This window comes from Solanum dulcamara, chromosome 9, assembly GCF_947179165.1.
Source record: "Solanum dulcamara chromosome 9, daSolDulc1.2, whole genome shotgun sequence".
In the NCBI taxonomy this organism is placed as follows: domain Eukaryota; kingdom Viridiplantae; phylum Streptophyta; class Magnoliopsida; order Solanales; family Solanaceae; genus Solanum; species Solanum dulcamara.
Genome location: NC_077245.1, coordinates 6554975 through 6567868, shown reverse-complemented (window position 1 = coordinate 6567868; position 12894 = coordinate 6554975). Strand labels below are relative to the sequence as shown.

At 36.8% G+C, this 12894-nt stretch overlaps 1 protein-coding gene across 2 annotated transcripts in view; it reads left to right on the top strand.

The window, feature by feature from the left end:
• Positions 1-11561, top strand: part of LOC129904233 (uncharacterized) — a 35544-nt gene extending 23983 nt beyond the window's left edge. Inside the window, exons 15-28 of one of the 2 annotated variants that reach the window (XM_055979774.1) lie at positions 768-932; positions 1013-1075; positions 1786-1896; positions 2068-2151; positions 2240-2287; positions 3874-3948; positions 4313-4408; positions 4670-4750; positions 4823-4894; positions 10029-10073; positions 10160-10243; positions 10338-10441; positions 10916-11082; positions 11144-11561. In XM_055979774.1, coding sequence (XP_055835749.1) covers positions 768-932; positions 1013-1075; positions 1786-1896; positions 2068-2151; positions 2240-2287; positions 3874-3948; positions 4313-4408; positions 4670-4750; positions 4823-4894; positions 10029-10073; positions 10160-10243; positions 10338-10441; positions 10916-11033 — 1146 coding nt within the window. In that variant the 3' untranslated portion in view covers positions 11034-11082; positions 11144-11561. Of the gene's footprint in view, positions 1-767; positions 933-1012; positions 1076-1785; positions 1897-2067; positions 2152-2239; positions 2288-3873; positions 3949-4312; positions 4409-4669; positions 4751-4822; positions 4895-10028; positions 10074-10159; positions 10244-10337; positions 10442-10915 lie in introns of both variants that reach the window. The other variant, XM_055979773.1, reaches the window with a different exon arrangement.
• The last annotated feature ends 1333 nt before the right edge of the window (positions 11562-12894 follow it).

The following is a 12894-nucleotide window of genomic DNA, read 5'->3' as shown; positions in this document are numbered from 1 at the left end:
CGGTACATAAGCAAAATATATCGTCTTAAAAACATTTGTATATAATCTAGACAAATACTGTGGGGGTGGGGGTGGGGGTGGGAGCGAAGATGAAGTGTATTGGAGGGTGGAGGACATGATCAATGTGGAATTCCACTTGTGGAACTTGTTTTCCCTACTTCCATTAGGGAAGTCATTTTCTCATTGTTAAGGAGCTTGTTTTTTCCTAGAGAAAATGCTTTCCAAAATTTTTGACCAACCGAACATGAGAAAATTGGAGAACATTTCCTTCATACCAAACGCACTCTAACAATTGTGTTGGGAAAGCAATCTTGTTTGGTGCAAGAACCCCAAACTATATCCGTGGACACATCTGAGCTAATAATTTTATTCATTGATAGGACAAAAATTGTGACCTGCTTGAAAGGCTTTTTGTTGAGAATTATCTTTTAGAGTGGAACTTGTTATCCTTGACTCTGTTCAGAGTTAGTTTTCAAATCTTGGATGTTTTAGATGTGTATCAAATTCCTGAAATGATAAATTAGCTTTTATGTTGCTGCAAGACTTAGGAACTAGGTCAGTGAAGAACAATATATGGATTGAAGAAAGAGAAATTTCTATTTCTGGACTCCAATGAGTTGAGGAGCACTTACCTTCTGAAATTGTTTGCTTAAACTATCCTTTCTGTACCGTTTCTCCTTCTATGTTGATAAATTCTTCTTAACCTAAAAAAGTTGTAATTTTCTTTGAATTTGAATATGAACCTAAGAAAAGCATATGATTATCAGACAGGAAATCAGGAAGCCTCAGTTAGTGGTTCTCAGATTTCAGAGCCAGGATTCTTTGAAAATGATTTTGTTAAGTCTGCAGCATCTGATTCTCAAAGTGATTCAGAGTTGTCTTTAGCTCAAGCTCAGCGGCTTATCTCATTATTTTTTGCTCTATGCACTAAGGTTTGGACAATTTTATAAGTGCAAGGATATATGTTGAATGTGCACTTATGATGATGCTGACAGGGTAACTTTTCCTGCAGAAATTCAGTCTTCTCCACCTTGTATTTGATACCTATGAACGTGCTCCTAAGGCAGTTAAGCAGGTCTGTTTCTTATTGTGCTCCTCTTTTACAATCCTAATAGCCGACTTACAATCAAATGTGTTCTCCTCCCCCCTCTATTTTTCTTGTATTTCCTGGTGAACAGCCTTAATGGCTGATGGTATCATTGTGTTTTCCCGTGTCTTTTCATCCTGTATCCTTTCCCCCTTTCACACTCTTGGTGAATTTCCTCTTCCACCGAACCCTCTTTATGTTTCCCCCAATCCTTGCCAATCTTCCATCCCTACTCGCTACTCTCTTTCAAGCAAATCACGTGAGAGTAGAAATTCCCCTTACTCGGGCCGTTAATAGAGCTAGGGATTGCTTGAAAACTATCTTAAACGTCAAGATCATAACACAACAAATTACATCACATAAGTACCTCTCCATCCTTGACGAGATCTCGGATTTAAGTCCGGGGGATGGAGTCATCTAACAAGGAGCGCTTTACCCTTCAAAATGGGACTTCCCGACCCAAATCTGGATTAGTCAGGCCTCAGAAATCAAAAGAAGAAGAAGTAAAACTAGCATTTTGATGATCTACTCTCAATTTAATTTTCCAAGATAAGCTTTAGCGAGGATCCACATTGCTCATCCGGAGCACCATTAACAATCTCTTATTAACTTGTACAGAACTTCTTGTATTGCTCTTCTTGTTCCTACTCATTTCAGTTGGTTGACATTCCTTCTATATATTTTTTGATCTGGTACAGGCTGTTCACCGGCATATGCCTGTTCTTGTTAGGGCTATAGGCTCTTCATGTTCTGAACTGCTTCATATAATATCTGATCCACCACAAGGCTGTGAAAATCTTTTGACACAGGTAGGTTACTAAACCTCGTGTTTCAAATATTGCTTTTCATTTTGAACTCTCTTGGACCCTTGTGGTCAGGCCCTTCCCCGGACCCCGCGCATAGCGGGAGCTTTAGTGCACCGGGCTGCCCATTTTGAACTCTCTTCCTTATCATGATGCCATTGTTTTGTTCACTTCAAGGTGCTTCATATTCTCTCTGAAGGGACAACTCCTCCGCCTGACTTAGTTGCAGTTGTCAAGCAGTTATATGAAACTAAACTGAAGGTTTAGCATCTTCATTTTTGTTTTTCTTTGATAGCTCTCAATCAGAAACTTCACAGTTCCACCAGTGATACCCTAAATTGTTTTGTAGGATGCAACTGTTCTGATTCCAGTGCTCTCTTCATATTCGAAGAGTGAGGTATTCTTCAGATTATTGTGCATTTTTATTTTACACGCATTTTCAGTTCTCTTTTCTGTGACTAAATATGATATGTGATATATCTCCCTCACTAACCCTGAATGTCATATCTGTTACTTTTTTTCTCTGTTTGTTATCCTTTTAACTTAACTATAATATATCACACTATGTCCATTTCAATTTTGCTGGCTCAAAGGGAGTTTCCTGTTATGTCTAGGATATTACCTGATAAAGATTGTTGTCTGGTTAACTTGGCAAGCTTTTGGGCTTCGTTCAGGTCTAGGTTATGAATTATCCTTTCTTAAATAAATATTCTTAGTTTTGTGAGCAAATCTATATTTTTTCTGTCTTAAAAAATAATCTTCAATTTAACTATATAGAACGTACTCTCCCGTTTCAATTTGTTGGTCTTACTTTCCTTTATAGTCTGTTTCAAAGAGAATGCCTCTTTCCTTTTTTTGGTAACTATTGAATTCAACTTTCCACATGGCATGTTTAAGACCACAAGATTAAATGACATTTTGGTACATCCGACATATCTTTAGGAGTTGTTTGGTGTGAGGTATAAGGTGTAATAATCCCGGAATAAAATGCAGGATTATTTTATCTTGCGTTTGGTTGGAGGTATTAGATAATCCTTGGATTATTTATCCCACCATTTATACCTTATAGATGGGATAAATTATTCCATATACATGATTGAATAATTTATCCCGGAATAACTTGTTCCCAACCAAATGACCCCTTGGTGTAAGACCAGAAGAGTCAAAGTTCTCTTTACTTTCTTAAATTCCGTGCCAAGTCAAAACCAGACAAACAAATTGAAACGGAGGGAGTAGTTAGTAGAGGCTAGTATGTCTAGTGTTTCCTCGCGTAAAAGGACTACTTTTGCATTGACTCTCTCGCTCGTTGGGTAATTACTGAGGTGAAAGAAGCTCTCTCGGAAGTCAGTTTCCTCACCATCTTAGTGGGGCTAGTCTAAAAAACTTTCACTTGAACTGCCAAGACTCATTTTTTTGGGTGGGAAGGCCCTTATAGAATTACATTTAACGTTCATTTATGACTTCCCTGAACGGCGGCTCGGGTTGATTTCAAACTGCACTCGGAGGCAAGACATTTCCCCAGGAACAATCGCATCTCCAATCATATGGAATTTCACTTCATTATTTCGTATTTCTTTTCTTACTGATTGAATTCAGTTAGAGGAGAGGAATATTCGATCAAAATCGTTAATCCGACAGGGGGATAGTATACATTAATTCTGGATGATACACTGAGATGAAAGACGGAAGAATTGAATTTTTTGACCGAAACACTATGCATGGATGGTATGAACTTGCCTAAACGAGATTTTTTTCTAATTGATGAAGCAAAGGATTTCATTAAAGAGCATCAGGGTGATCCTAAACAAGAATTCTTGAACAACAAAATTATTGAATCTTTTTCTTTATTGAATGATTGGCTCAATAAATTTCTTCCTTGGTCCTCCTGATGTGATAGTGAAATACTTGATATCCTTTCCTTTCAGCTACTGCACTTAATTCGGAAAGACTAGCTTTTGATGATTCTTTTTGTTTTTGTATTAGGTTCTACCTATTTTCCCAAGGCTTGTTGCTCTCCCACTGGATAAATTTCAGATTGCCCTGGCTCGGATATTACAGGTTTGATTGAATTTTACTATCCATAGATGTTTTACTTCTCCGTAGTTTGATTTCTGTGATAATGACTGTTATGTTCATTCCTTTTCATCTTCATTACCATGTTCAACTCCTTCGGAATATCATGCTCATTCAACTTATATTATGTTTGAGTTTTTCTTTATTTTCCTTAGGTAAGTGATTTTGTGGTTCTTTAATCAGTCCATAAGTACCTTTATTGTTTCATAATCAGATGACAAAAGTTAATCACCTGATGTCCCGCTGCTAGTAAAGAATTCCTTATTACTTCTTGTAATCTGATAAGCATTGTGCGCTTGTTCTGGAGATAGACAAAAGATAAAATTTTCCTTTACTTGATTCATGTCAGGGTTCCGCCCACACTGGTCCAGCACTGACCCCAGCCGAAGTGCTGGTTGCAATACATGATATAAATCCCGACAGGGATGGCCTTCCGCTAAAAAAGGTATGCCATCTTCCACTTCTACTAGTCTCTGGCTTGATGGTTGTTGCATGTGAACTTATTGCAGCATGTAGAACTAGAAAATCCATTATTATACTGCCCTCAGGTTTTTTGCCGTGTGTTTCCTCAATTGCGTGATTCCCTTGTTTCGTGTTGAATTCTGTTTCTTCTCCCTGTTCCTTATTACAGATTCAGGATATAGTGAAAATGCCTTGGTAGAATTACATACCGATTTTGTGATACTTTGATGCTATTATCTTTCAGATAACAGATGCTTGCTCAGCTTGTTTTGAGCAGCGGACTGTTTTCACGCAACAGGTCCTGGCGAAAGCCTTGAGACAGATGGTATGGAACATATGCATATACATAGAGACTGTATGGATAATTTTCTGATCTTTGCAATATTCATTTAATCAGGTTGATCAGTCTCCTCTCCCGCTGCTCTTCATGAGGACAGTGATTCAAGCCATTGACGCTTTTCCTACTCTGGTAAATCACAGCTCCTGTTGTTATATTGTATATTAATCAGTTGGGTGCACATAACTATGTTCCAGCCTTTTTACACAGTTGGTCTGTGTCACGACCCAAGCTCCCCCCTAGGCGTGACATGGCGAATAGGATCCCAAAAGACCCTAAACAAGCTACTTGACATAAGCATGACACTAAGATAAAGCAAGCAAGTAATTCGAAAAGTGGAAGATAAGTCTCAAACTAACAATCTCGACATAAGGAGAATTTGAGTGTAACAACTGAAAATGCGAAAATCATACGAAGTCTGACAACAAGCCCCTAATATTATAGGTGTGGCATAGGACAAGCCCTAGCTCACGAAATAGTTTGGAACTGAAAGAAGTCTAGAAGATATAAAAGAACTCATAATATGGCCATACCCTCGAACCATAAGGACTCACCAAAGCAGTGCAACGCTGATAAGATTCAATACTAACCACGGGCATGAGGTGGAGCGTCGTGACTTATATTATAAAACAATATAGGCAAAAGAAGTATGAGGTCAGTACTATGGAATGTACTGAGTATGGAGAATGTGCAATGCATGACATAAACACCATTAGAAAAATAAAACACGGTCAATGCAAAACTCACAAGGAGAAGCTTGACATAACATAAGTGAAAATCATAAGTCTTTGTGAGAGATACCGTTAATCGACATAAACCATGTGAGCTATAACATGACGTCCAGTTTATAAACATATCATAAGCTTTGAAAATGGTAAGAATCTAGTCATACCAAATTCATCGTAACATACTTCAATCATAAGAATAACTCCTTTAAACAAATCATGATTTCATAACATATTCATAAAAGACACTTATCTAAGTATCTAGATCATGATAAGTTTTTTCATGAAAATCATGGAAATTTTTCATGAGTACTTCAATTTGAAGCAACCTTGTTTTTCATAAAATCATACTTGATACGTTATCTAATAAAATAGGCATAATGCATAGGTTCATGTAAAAATCCTTGAAAATTAAGATAAAATCATGCATAATAAGATCAATATTAGTAAATAAAACAATAATTGATTGAACCCAATGCATAATCATGAAAACCCTAGGTTTTTGGAAGAAATCATAAAGAGAATTTGAAAATTCTTTGGTACTCCATAGATGAAATTCCCACATACCTCAATGAATCATAGCCTTGAAACTTCAAGCTTGAAATCCTAGCTTGCTTGAAGAAGATTTTGAGAGAGAATTTCTTGAGAGCCTTAGGGTTTTGAGTGAATGAGAGGGAATGAGGGAAATTTGAAGGGTAAAAGTAGTTATAGGTCTTAGGAATAGACTTAAAACAACATAGTTTAGGCATTAAAAGAATGTGAAAAGACTAAAATAGCCCTGGAAACAAATGTCGGAAGTGACTCTACGGATCGACCTATAGGCCGTAGGTCCTCCTACGGACCGTCCTGGTCATCCGTATACTGATCAGAGACCCAAAATTTCAGACCAACCCTACGAACCACCCTATGGTCCGTAGACCATCCTACGGGCCATAGGACCTCTTGTCCTATTCAATTCTGAAAATCCCTTCTCTGAATCTTATCCTACGACCCATTCTACGGGCCGTAGGACTAGGTCCCATCTATGGACCGTCCTGTTGGTCCATACGAAAACTTCTGAAACTTGAAAATTCCCCAACTTCAAGACCTCTTCTATGATGGCTTTCTACGGACCATAGGACTTTGTATGGTCCGTAGGTCGGCTCGTAGAACCACTTCTTAACTCAATATTTTTTCGAAGTGTCGAGGCTCACCTATAACTGCCTTTTATGGACCTTAGGTCCTTTGTACGGTCCGTAGGTGGCGTCGTAGAACCTTGCACCAGCAAATTTTTCTGCACTTTCTCTTCAATCACACTTTCCAACTTCCAAGGTGTTACAATCTGCTATTGAATTTTTTTTGGTTATCATTTGCACAATCTGCTATTAAGCATAGGAAAGCTTTAAATAGTCTACTTAAAACAAAAATCTGCATAATTTGAAATTCAAAAAAACTAAAATATCTCAACAAACTAACCAAAACGTGATAGAAATTTAAAATCAAGTTATCCTAAAACTAGCAACTTATTATGCTAAGAAATTACTGCGGTAACTAAAACAAATTTTAACATTCCTACCCCTCTCCTTTTTGCCTTGGCGGTTGGTGCTAAATTCTTTTGAGTGCTTTGAACTTGCACACATTTGAAACATGATCTCTTCTTGAACTCAATTTCCTTGTCTATTTCTATCACATGCTTCAAGTATTTTCGAGTAACAATTTCTTTGTTTTGTTGATTGAAAGTGGTGGTGTAACTTCTCTTTTCAAACGGAAGAGAATTAGGCCTGCGTTTTTAAAATTGCTTTCTGACTTCATCTTCACTAACCAACTATAATGATTTTCATCAATGAAGGTCTGTGGGGCATCCAAAGATATATGGATGGTTGTCATCGTTAGAAATAGATATGGATAAAAAGTTGTTTAGGTTAAAATTGTATTGGTGGAAAATAGTCTTGCGTTAAAATAAGCCTAAGTTAAAATTTTGAAAATTGGTATAGGGGCCCAAGCATTGAAAATAAGCATGGGTTGAAAACCGGTTGAAAATTGATATGGGTTAGAAATGATTGAAAATTATATTTCCTCGATGAACTCACAGATCCATTAAGATCAATGGAGGCTCTTGATACTACTGCTGGTTTTTTAAAAGATGGTGCAGCCAAAAGAGCTGAAAGTATTGATTGGAAATGTCTCTCAGCAATTTTATTAAGCATAAGAGGGCTTTAAATAGTCTAACTTAAACAAAAATCTGCATAATTTGAAATTAAAAAATCTAAAAATATCTTAACAAATTAATCTAAACCTAACAGAAATTTAAAATTCAAATCATCCTAAAATTACCAACTTATGATGCTAAAAAATTATTGAAGTAACAAACAAATTTCAACAATTAGAATATGAGTGTAGAGTCTATGGGTGTGACTTAACGTCTCAGGCTCATCTTTTTTTATATTTTTTCAATGTGGGACAACAACATGGACAACACTGTACTAGCCTATCTAACATCCACCCCTCAAGCATATACATCGGATGTGTCATAGCATGGTACATATACAAGTAGTTGAGGACCTGTGATAAATTTGGTAAATAGGTGTACAGTTGATCATTGGACTTTATAGATCACGTTACAATATTTTCTGAGAATCTCTTTTCTCTGGCAAAGTGACTGTGAATCTCTCTGTGTTCGGTCTTCTCATGGAACACTGGATTTGAAGCAATATGCAGTGTAGTTTGATTATCACAAACAAGTTCCATCACAGTGATTCTACAAATTTCAAGTCTTTCCACAGTCGTTTAATCCAGATGAGTTCACAAGTAGCAATTAACATGATTCGATATTCAGCTTCTACATAGATCTTGCACCACAATTGGTTCTTACTCATTCAGGAGATCAAATAGCCTCCAGTGAGAACACAATATCCAGAGATAGAGTGTCTATCAAGAGATGACCGTGCTAAATTAGCATCTGAATACCTGAAAAAATTCATGTCCTTGATTCTATAAAATAACCCTTTACTTAGTTAATCTTATATACCGAAAGATACATGCTATTGCATCCCAATGAGCTTCACATGGAGAACCTAGAAACTGAGTGACGAAACTCAGTGAAAAGGCAATATCAGGTAAGTTACAGTTAGATAATGTAACTTGCCTACTAATATCCTGTATCTCTCAGGATCACTGAGCAGTTCCTCTGAACCAGGTAGAAGTTTGAGACTTGTTTCTATAGGAGTAGCAATGGATCCACAATTTGTCATCACTATGACAAGTATGTTGCATGCCTTGAGCTACTTTAATGCCTAGGAAATATGGTGATTTGCCTTGAATCCTTAGTCTGAAATGCTGAAAGAGATCATTTCAAGCTATCAATGCCCTCTTGGTTAGTGCCAATGATAACTAAAATCAACGTATACTACAAATAATACAAAGATATAAAAGCTGAGTATCGATGTGCAGAGGGATCAGCTTTGCTATGAATGATACCCATTTATTCTATTACTACACTTTTTCTAAACCATGCTCGAGGGGAGGGGAATGTTTTAAATCATTTAGAGCTGTGCAACTTTCATAAAGTTTACGAGACTCCTCCGAGCAACGGACCCCGACAATTTCTCTATATACACCTCTTACTCAAGATCAACATGAAGAAAAACATTCTTCGGATTCTCATGTCCATTTGTCTTAATGGTTATAGATATTATCTATTAGATTAAATTCTCCGGCATATACCCAACGCACAGGAGAAGCAACTAATCATGAGAATGCTTCCTAGGAGAATAGTAAACGCAGAAGGGGTGAGAGGAGCTTCTCATCTGGCAGCAGAAATATCAACAGTTGTGGCACTCGATCTGCTTTTTGTTTAGTGGCGAAGATTATGTTGCCACCTTGAAAGAATCAAAATAATATGCGTAACTTCTCTTTTGTGTACTTTATATTCCTTTTTGCTTCTTGGAATAATGCTTTGTCTTCTTTGCAAGTGCTTGTTCAAATTGGCTACTTTTCTCTTTTCTCCTGTTCAATATACATATTAACACATATACACATAAGTTGACACATCTTAGCATCTTAATTTATTTTTAGATAAAGTTATTCTTCCATGCCTCTTAGTTTGCATTACTTCAGCCTACCATATGACACTCCAAGGGGCAATGTTGAAGACATAATTGAGTGAATAAAAGCTGTTCTCTTGAATAACTCAAGCTCTTAGATGAGATGGTCACACAGTTAAACACCTTATGGATGTGATTATTGGTCTTGGGTTTTGAAAACTGTATAATCCAAGATATGTAATCCGTCTCGTCTCTTTCCTTCTTTCCATTTGATGGTTGGAGGATTGGATTCCGGGATGTGTATGAACTAGCTATGATACAGTACTGCAGAAGCATTTCATCTAGATGTTGATGCAGCTGGGCAGAATTAGAATTTTAAAGTCAACAACAGTATGAGTTTTGTGCTTAGCTATTAGCATGGACATTTCTTAGACAGCGCTTCTTACTGAGCATATATTTGTTTGATGTGGAAGGAATGTAGTCAATGTGTGTGACATTTTCTTCTTTTTTTATGTTTAGGTTGATTTTGTGATGGAGATACTCTCCAAACTTGTGGTTAGACAGGTATTTAAGCTGAGAATACCCCCTAATATCGAACTGTCATTAATGCTCTACAAATGAATGGTCATCCTATCACATGTTGGATGCAGGTATGGAGGATGCCAAAGTTGTGGGTGGGATTCCTAAAATGTGTCTCACAAACGCAACCACATTCCTTTCCTGTACTACTACAGGTATTATTTAGTAATTTATAGTTTTTACTATATATTGTGCATGGAGGCAACTTTATCCGTATTTTGTCTTAAAATGTATTGATCTTGTTTGCAGTTGCCACCACCGCAGCTTGAGAGTGCTCTAAACAAATATGTTAATCTCCGAAGTCCATTGGTTGCCTTTGCAAATCAGCCAAATGTTAAAACTTCACTCCCTAGGTATATTTTGTATCTGATCAACCGTCAAGTAATGTCCCACCTTGTTGACATCTTATTCTGCACTATGTCAACTGGATTTAACTTAAGTTCTTCATGGCACATGCGCTGCATCTATTTCTTGAGACATATTATTCTATGTTTTATATATTTAATATACCAAAGTAAAAATTCAGATTGCATCTTTATGTGAACCTAAATTAAGAGCTAATTGCATAAGTTGTCACCAATCTATGTCAAGATGTGTTGGCTAAGCAAAGTATCGGTCCAGCTCCTGGCTTAACCATCCTACGTGACCCCCCCCCCCCCCTGCAATCAGAGAAGTGGAAAAAGAATGATAACTTAGGGGCGACACACTGTTCATTATGCTCAAAAAGTCTCTTCGTGATTTACTTATCCAAAAAAAAAAACCTTCCTCATGATTATTATAAGTCAACTAGTCTTTGTGGTCACTGGAGTTGTTTGGCATTGATGCAGATCAACCTTGGTACAACTTGGTCTTTTTAATGAACCAAGTTTGCAGCAACCACATCTCTCATCTACTGTGCGTGCCTCAGAGACAGGTGCTTCTGTTCATGGAACAACACTAACATGATAGTGCACTTTCTTAAAGGAAAGAAGCAGTGAAGTAATACATGGCGTAGGCACCAGGGCTACTGCACCCCTTCTTAAAGGAAAGAAGCAGTGAAGTAATACATGGCGTAGGCACCAGGGCTACTGCACCCCTTATTGCAACAATGTGCTATGATTCTCCAGGGTCTGCGTAAATTGTGGCTAGTATCTACCTCCGTTAGAAGTCAGGCACAACCTGCTGGCAACAAGATGGCTGTGGCCAAAAGGTTTTGAGGAGAGATCTCCCTTTGGAGAATGTATCATAAGATGTCAATTTCCTCGTGGTTTTTTACCTGCTATCTGTTTGTCATTCATTAAATTGTTGTTTAATTTGTGTGCCTGCAGGCATCAGTTGAGGTGTCTAGGCAACCAATTTGTGTTTTGGGGAGTAGCATAGCTGGTAGGTCAGGTTATTTATAAACTTTTGTATGAGAGGGAGGCGAGCCGGAAGTGTGTAATTGTACTATAGTTTTATAGCCCCATCCCACTTCCCCCTCTCCCTCCCCCCCAATTGCCTCGCTTTTGGTCCAAGTAAATGGGGTTCGATTAAGGATTAAAGGGTAAAGAAAAATAAAGAACAGCACTTTCTAGTTTCTTCCGAGAAGCTCTTAGAAGAAAACTAATTAAAAAAGAGAGGAGTTTGTTGTAGAATGGATGGTAGATTTGGAACCCTCTTTAATGGTAAATTGGCCAATGGTTAAGTGATTTGAACTGGAAAAGTTGATCTTTACCCTGTATTCAACGTGGTTATACTAGTGTTTGAAGTGTACCCTTATTTGTGTCATCTTAGATGCATTTCTTTAGTCGGACACTATTTTAGAGTTTTACTTGTAGGAATTGAAACTAGGAAAGTTTTGGAGTTCAGTTATCGCTTCATGTTGTCTTAGGAAGTTGCTGACTTTTAGTTTATTAAGTTTCTCGATTTGATTATGTTAGTGGAATTTGAACATATATATTGTTGGATAACTCCGTTGGCGCCTTTACAAATAGTTTCTAGCATAGTGTATAGAATTTTTACTTACATAAATCCAGGCTTAATTTGGAGATTAACAATTATTTTAGCGGCATTAAACAATATATGGTCCTTAACAAAGACCAACAATTTCAGATAGGTTAAAGCTACTGTCATAAGACCTGGACTCGTCCATGTCTCACAAAGTGTCAAGTGAGATTCTCTTCTTGTCCAACATGCTCTTCAGTATGGCATCTGGAGTTCGAAAGAGACTCCAGGCAGATTTATTTTTTATGCACTTTGAACTCTAAAAATAATTTGAAATAATTTGTCATTTTTAATTTTTTATCATAATAATTTATAATAGTAATTATTCTTATAAATTACAAATATCTCAATTATGGAGAGGTCACACACACACAAATAAATTAAATATTTAATGAAAATAGATTATAACTAAATATAAATAAAAGTAAGATATTTAAAGTTTATTTTAATTTATATTTTCTTAAGAAATCTGTAAAAGAGAAACATGACGAATAATTTGACTATGAGATTGTATATTCCAGTGTTGATATCTTTTGTAAAATGATGATGTGAATGACTGTGCAATGGCATGACACATAAGAGACAATCTCAATTAAAGTGCCTCTTGTTTAATTGTTACGAAGCTCTCTTTATATTAAAAAGAAGTGAAGAATCACCCTCCATGTTATTTCTCCCAAATTTTGGATGACGAAGCCCAAAGATAACACGTCTCATGCATAAAATAACACCAAATTCAGCATCTAATGATTGAAAGGGTGGGATCGTCCGGCCCTCCAACTTCTACAAACACCATATTGTCAAATTCGAAAGAAAGAATACTATATTTACACCATTCATTCTTAAG